The sequence below is a fragment of the Triticum urartu genome, chromosome 6 (genome assembly GCF_003073215.2).
Source record: "Triticum urartu cultivar G1812 chromosome 6, Tu2.1, whole genome shotgun sequence".
Lineage (NCBI taxonomy): Eukaryota > Viridiplantae > Streptophyta > Magnoliopsida > Poales > Poaceae > Triticum > Triticum urartu.
The window spans coordinates 25,618,841-25,625,818 of record NC_053027.1 but is presented as its reverse complement, the minus strand read 5'-3'; the positions used below and the strand labels follow the sequence as shown (position 1 = coordinate 25,625,818).

The 6,978-nt window shown below is 49.5% G+C and overlaps 1 protein-coding gene across 1 annotated transcript; it reads right to left on the bottom strand.

The window, feature by feature from the left end:
- Window positions 1–1,364: 1,364 nt before the first annotated feature.
- LOC125515722 (NAC domain-containing protein 1-like) lies at window positions 1,365–3,714 on the bottom strand. Its single transcript, XM_048681230.1, has 3 exons — window positions 3,362–3,714; window positions 2,908–3,215; window positions 1,365–2,375 (listed from the first exon to the last, which is right to left on the bottom strand). Exons 1-3 carry the CDS (start codon window positions 3,525–3,527, stop codon window positions 1,785–1,787), a joined length of 1,065 nt encoding a protein of 354 aa, XP_048537187.1. The 5' UTR covers window positions 3,528–3,714; the 3' UTR covers window positions 1,365–1,784.
- Window positions 3,715–6,978: the final 3,264 nt, after the last annotated feature.

Genomic DNA, 6,978 nt, shown 5'->3' with positions numbered 1-6,978 from the left:
GGCCTCCCTCAGGTGGCCCGTTTCCGATTAACAAGCGTTATCCGGCGAGAAAATTTGGCTCCGGCCAGTGGCGAGGGGATACGTGAGAGGCCGTCTCGCGCGAGCTGCCACAAGGGGAAAACGGCTGGGCGATGCGAGGTGGAAGACGGAATATACTTCTGAATCTTTCGTTAAACTACTATCCGAGGTCTTTTGGTTGCCTTGCCGTCTTACCGTGAGATTCAGAGAGTTTGAGGAATGTTGTGCCTTATCTGCATGCATGGGGAATAAAGCACGAGCCGGTATGATACCATTGTTTTCAACCTTTGTTTCAGGACATAGATGGGGTGGGTGGTCAATGCGCTCTACTTACTTCATTACTTGCGTGTGCGGCATGGAAAATTTTACCTGTGGATAAGCATCTCCGCCTTAGGAAAATATAAATAGCATGGCACTAGCAGATGACTAGATGTACATGGTGCTATGGAAAGTAACAACCAGGTAGTAAAAGCTAATAGTAATCTACACACACGAGACATGGCCAAGGGCTTCGTTTATTCCTTTCAATTATTAATATTTCTCTCAAGGAAGGACTCTGCCGGCTGGTAAAAGCAAAAGTTAAAACACTCGATGTACTACTGTACATTTCAAAGCAGAATAGTAGTACTCCGCCAATTAAGTCGGGAAAACTACAGAGCCGTAGAAAACCACCACACCCAGATCCACCAATCCAGCTAAAGCTCAACATGCGTGAGGTCCTGCCAGCGCCTTGACTTTTTGTTGAACCATCATCCATCCGTCCGTCTTATCGTGATTCTTGACGATGGATCTGCTACAGTGAATCAATAATTAGAGCTGTCCTCTGGCTGTGGCTCCAGGGGACCTGCACTGCACTGAAGTGCACCCATCCATCCATTAATTGATCCCACTCCGAGCCGCCAAATGGGCCATTTTTTGTTTGATCCGTGACATGGATGTTCCTGGACTTGTTGATGTGCATGGCAATATCAGGATGCCTTGGTGGCCGGACAAGATTCTACATGGACAAAAAGCCTCTTGGCCAATCTGAAGAAAACTTCAGCCGGATGAAAAGGCTGTCACCCACCCGCTACCTGAACTGAAAGCTAAACGCCATCCACAACTTGCCTGCTTTTGGCCAATTATTAAATGCCCGGGTTCCATATTCTTCTCTCGTCCGTCCTTTATGTGTTTTTCTGGCTATTTCCCCTTCTTCTGAATGGACTAATTATGTTCTTGGAGCAGGTGTTCCTACTTGTGATTTTCTCGTCCCTTTCTTTACTTCTTTTTTCTTGAATTCGACAATCTTCTCGTGTATGGCTGAACATTTCTGCATACAGACCCTTGAGTACAATAGTAAAACATGATAAGATGAATTAATGGTTCCATTAAAGAATCTATTTTCGCTGTTTTACATCTTTGTTCCAGACTTTCAGTCCGTCGATCTCAGTCTGATCAAGCCCTTCCTAGCACGGTCGTAAGCTTCAAGTACATGATTGTACTGCATGCCTAGGAGACAAAAATATTGTGTACATACTACAAACCATATCTACTAGTATGATCCATGGACCTAGCTACTCGTTCGATACACACACCTGACGCAAGTAAAAGTACAATCCCTTTTCCTATATATATTGACCAATAATTTGTCTAATTTAGACCTATCTTGTGCAATAGACCCCCATAATTGTTCTTCAAATCACCAGTTCGCCGGTCGTATATAATTCAAACTAATGGGGTTCAAGTAGTATAGTGTGTATCCACCGTCAGTTCATCCGATCCCCATGTTAGAAACGGAGCAGCGTCTGATGGCCCTGGCCTAGTGACGACCCCTGCAAGGTGTTGTTGCCTGTTTGGAACGTTGTTGCACCCAAGCAAGAAGTGTTGGGCTTCTTGCCCGTCACCGCCGCCGCTGGCTGGCTCGTCGACCCGTTACGGTCACCGTCCTCCGACGGCCTCTTGCGCTTCCCGGCGGCACCCTCGCCTCCCACCGACGTTGAGGCTGACGAATCCATCTGCCCCAGCTGCGGCATGCCGTTCACATGGAATTGGCTCATGATGGGGTGACCGAGAAGGGCGGCGTGCTGATCGTGCCGCGCCATCAGCGCGTGTCCGCTGTCCTCGAAGAGCTGCGCCAGCGAGTACTCGTTGAGCAACTCCGATATGGACGGGATCTTGGGCATCCTCTGTGTGCCGCCGGCCGCGGCCTGCAGCGGATAGCCGCCGGCGCCGCCTTGCATGATCATGCCGGCGCTCGACATGGGGTAGGCGGCAGCGCCAGAAGGCTCGTCAAGCTCGTGGTCGGACAGCGGTGGCACCGCCATCGGCGATGCTTGGCTGGTCTTCTTGTAGATCCGGCACAGCACCCAGTCATCCAGCTGCATACATATATGCCAAGACGGATCGCACGTAGTATTAATTTTAGTTAAAGAAAAAATCTAGAAATAAATGAATAAAGCTTTCAATCAAGCAGGCGAAAGGTGAATCAGTCATTAACACGCGTATGCATCAATCAGGCCTATCATTGTCGGATCTATTGACTTCGCGCAACCATGCCAAGTATGCCTAAAGAACATTTCTTTAAACGAGACACGCACATTAAAGCTAGCAGCTCTTGCGTCCACTGGCAAGCCACTGCACAACCCGATTCCATTTTGGCAAAATCTGACATGCCGACGACACGAACCCGTACGCCCTCCCAGAAAAATCGCTGTGCAAGTGCGCGGGCAGGTGCGTGCATATCGTTCGGTGCCACACATGCGACTACCATGACACGAATTGACAGACATATAAGATCTACTCCTATATGTGGTTTTATACTCCATACTAGGGTTTTGGGTGTTCAGTTCAGTTGATTTAATTTGTTTATATGTTTGATTGATTGCTGTACCGTACGTGCTGGCGACTTACCCTCATGGAGGCGTTGCGGAACTTCATGGGGCGGTAGGTGTTGGCGGCGTGCGCGTCGGCGGCGGCCAGGCGGTATTCGTGCATGATCCAGTTGGTCTTGATGCCCTTGGGCGGGCGGCCCTTGTAGAAGACGAGGGCCTTCTTGACGCCGACGCTCTCGCCGGTGGCGCTGCAGCGGATGGGCTTGTCGGTGCCGGTGGCCTTCCAGTAGCCGGAGCCCGCGGCGCGGTTCGGCCGGACACCGTTGGGGTACTTACGGTCCCTCGGCGTGAAGAAGTACCATTCCCTGTCCCCGTAGCTAGCCTTGGCTGGAATTAATTAACCCCCAAAATTAAAGAAACAAGAGAAATAACAGACGATTATTGAGATGAGAGTGAAGCTAGCGCAAGTGGGAATCAAATGAATGGATCATCAGCATGCATGAATCATGATCTGTTGGTGCAGAGGTACTAACATGGCAGGGCCCATGGGTCGAACTTGTAGATATCAACGTCGGCGATGATGGAGACGGGGCAGGGCGATTCGGCGGCGCGGTTGCGGAGGTAGTGGAGGATGAGCTCCTCGTCCGTCGGGTGGAACCGGAAGCCCGGCGGCAGCATGGCCGGGTCGGACATGATCATCGCCACGCCACGCGCGCTCGATGACAAAAACCCTAGCTAGCTAGCTAGCTAGATAACTTCGACTGCTAACCAGGCTTGGAAGAAGATCTGGTAGCTAGAGGGAGCTAGCGATAGATGAGCAGAGCTTGTAGGTATGAGAAATGAGGAGCTCGAACTTTTGGAGACGAGAGGGGAGGGGCCGCTTATATGGTTGCGGAATTTTGTCCTCTTGTGCGCGTGACGCTTGGCCATGGCCCGGCCAGGAGGGAGGGAGGGAGGGCTTCTCTGTGGTTTCGTCGGGAAGGGGCCGGGTGTGTGGTTATCGTTGATTCGTTATTCCTCACGTCCGGCGTGATGGCGCCGGGGATTGGGCATGGACATGGGCCGCCATGACGTCGGCCGGTGAAACTCGCTGGCGCACGCACGTGTTGCCTGCCGAATCTCCCGCCCGATCCACCCGACACAACGGAATCCCACACCGTTTTTTTTTTTGAAGTTTTCGGATCCCACACCGTTGTTGCAGAGTAATAACACGGCTTATATAGTTTAAAAAATAATAATAACACGGCTTATATTCATTCAGCCAAAAAATGATAGGAAACTCTGTTATTCTTTTTTGACATAAATGAATCGTTCCTTGGGTTTTTTGCCAAGGATGCATGAGTCAGGGTGTAGAGACTACGGACTAACATATAGGCAACTTCAGCTAGATTAACAGGGATAGAACAAAAAGGAAGGTATGCAATATGTTGACAAATTTGTGGGTCTAGTAGCAAGGCCAGATTTAGTTCGACACTACAGTGAGATGGTGCCGAAACAGGTTATGAGGGTAGGATTTGTTTGTTTGGGCTTTTTCTGGCTAAGGAAGGCATATGCTACAGACAAGAAATTGGACCCGTAGTAGGGTTAGTCTGGCAAAAGAAAGAAATCGTAGCGGTACCATATGCAGCTTCAACCTGTATTAGCTTTGTCTTGTATATGAATTGTGCTTGCTACTATTCTTGTGCATATTACCTAGTATGATATCGATGTGGTGGACCCATTATGCTAAACAGGCTATTTGAACTATTCTTTTCTTGCCAGGGAAATAAGTTTGAACTATATGTTGGAAATATGGGCAATTTATTAAATGATTTTTTTACATCATTTAACAAATGATTTAATCCCGCCCTTGCCTTGTGAGGGAGTCCTGAACTAAGGGGTCCTCGAGCGTCCGGCCTGTTAGCCATGGGCCGGACTGATGGGTTGTGAGGATACGAAGACCGAAGACTGCGCCCGTGTCCGGATGGGACTCTCCTTGGCGATCAAATAAATAGATTCCTTTCTTTGTAACCGACCTTATGTAACCCTAGATCCTCTCGATGTCTATATAAACCAGAGGACTTAGTCCGGAGGAGGGACAATCATTACCATAATCATAGCCAGGTTAGACTCTTAGGGTTTAGCCATTACGATCTCGCGGTAGATCAACTCTTGTAATACTCATATTCATCAAGATCAATCAAGCAGGACGTAGGGTATTACCTCCATAGAGAGGGCCCGAATCTGGGTAAAACATTGTGTCCCTCGTCTCCTGTTACCATCGATCCTAGACGCATAGTTCAGGACCCCCTACCCGAGATCCGCCGGTTTTGACACCGACATTGGTGCTTTCATTGAGAGTTCCACTGTGATGTTGACGACAGGATCGATGGCTCGCCTTGTTCTCAAGGACAATATCACCGCCGGAGGAGCACTGGCCCCGGGCCAAACCCTCCGGCTGGGTGGCTTTACCATGACCGTCTGTTCGGTTGTTGAGCCGACGATGACCTCCCGGGTCATCTAAAATCCCCTTCGTATCGACTCCGAACACTCCAAGCAGATGGATCCAGCAGAGCTTTCGTCTTTAAACGAGCTCCTAGATCGCATCGCCGCCCTGGGGCCGCCACATACTACGATCGAATTGGGCTTAAACCCGATCAGGGAGAAACCAAATCTCCACCGATCACCCACCAGATAGCGATAGTCGAGGAGCGAGGCGACAACTCTTCATCCATACTAAGGACGGACTATGTCCGGATCTCCGGCTTCGAAGAGCCGGATACCCACCTGCGAGGAGATGCATCCTGCCCTCCAAACATAGAATTGGACGACGGGCCTAAGAAATCAGTGAATATCCCAGAGCCTGATCTGTTAAGTCCGGAAGTCCTTCAGACTCCGGATCCAAAGTTGGGCCAGGGTTCAGATTTAAAACCACCCACCCACCCAAATATAAGCGCTCTCATGAGTATACAACAGCAGTCTCAGGAAACGGTCCACCACTTCCGGGCCAGATTCCTTCTTGTCAAAGACAAGATTAAAGATTGCCGCGACAAGGAAGCGATCTCAGCGTTCCGCAACAATTGCATGGACGAAGGAATCCTCAACGCCATCAACCGTCGTCGCATACTACAGTTCGCTGACTTGGCAACTATCGTACAGAAGTACAGCGTAATGGAAAGCGCTTGGAAAACTCAGGCAGCCCGTTGGGAACCATCGGTCCCCACTCAATCCCTCATTCAAGCAAAGAGGGCGCGCCGTTGTAACACGCCAGGTCCAATAGTAAAGAAATATAAGTCCAGTATGAGGCGCAGAACCGTTCTGGAAGGATGGCTCGATGGGCCATGCAAAATACACGCAACACCGGATAACATACCAACACATAGCCTTAGAGCATGTTGGATACTCTGGCAAGTGGCCAAGAGCAGCGAGGATATCCTCACCAAGAATACCCCAGAACAACACCCCCCAGAAGACGACGACCCCAAAGTACTGACGGTCTTCAAGACATTCGCCTCAAACAATAGGCGCAAAAGGGCACTCCGCGAACTCGCCGAAGTCTGTCAAATAGCAGCAATAAACCCTTGGAACGACACGGCTATAACTTTCAATGCCGGTGACGAACCAAAATACAGGACAGTCCGAGCACCAACCGTCTTGGTCCTCAGTCCAATTGTGGATGGCTTTCGGCTCACCAAGGTTCTCATGGACGGCGGCAGCGGACTAAACCTCATCTACGAAGATACACTCCACAAAATGGAAATAGACAGGAGCCACATCGAGCAAAGTAGCACGACCTTCCGAGGAATCATTCCCAGCCGGGAGGCACGATGTGCGGGGAAAATAACACTCGACGTGGTATTTGGCACGCCGGAGAATTATCGGTCAGAAGAAATAACCTTCCAAGTGGTCCCTTTCAACAGCGAATATCACGCCCTCACTACTAGGAAAAAGGTTTTTAACGACCATATATGTGGTCGTTAAAAGTCGCATTGTTGTCATTAAAGGTCAATAACGACCACAATATGCTGGTCGTAGCAGGCTCCATCATTAAAACTAATTTTCCGGTCGTTATTCTTATAACGACGAGATAGTGTGTGGTCGTCATCCCTAAGGCAATAACAACCACAATTATAGTATTAGCGAGCACTTTTGTCATCGCTAATAATTTTAT

Coding starts and splice junctions, on each gene's coding strand:
- LOC125515722 (XM_048681230.1), bottom strand. CDS start 3,527: ATGATCATGTCCGACCCGGCCATGCTGCCGCCGGGCTTCCGGTTCCAC. Junction 3,216..3,361: donor CGACCCATGGGCCCTGCCAT/GTTAGTACCTCT, acceptor AATTAATTCCAG/CCAAGGCTAGCTACGGGGAC. Junction 2,376..2,907: donor TCCGCAACGCCTCCATGAGG/GTAAGTCGCCAG, acceptor ATATGTATGCAG/CTGGATGACTGGGTGCTGTG.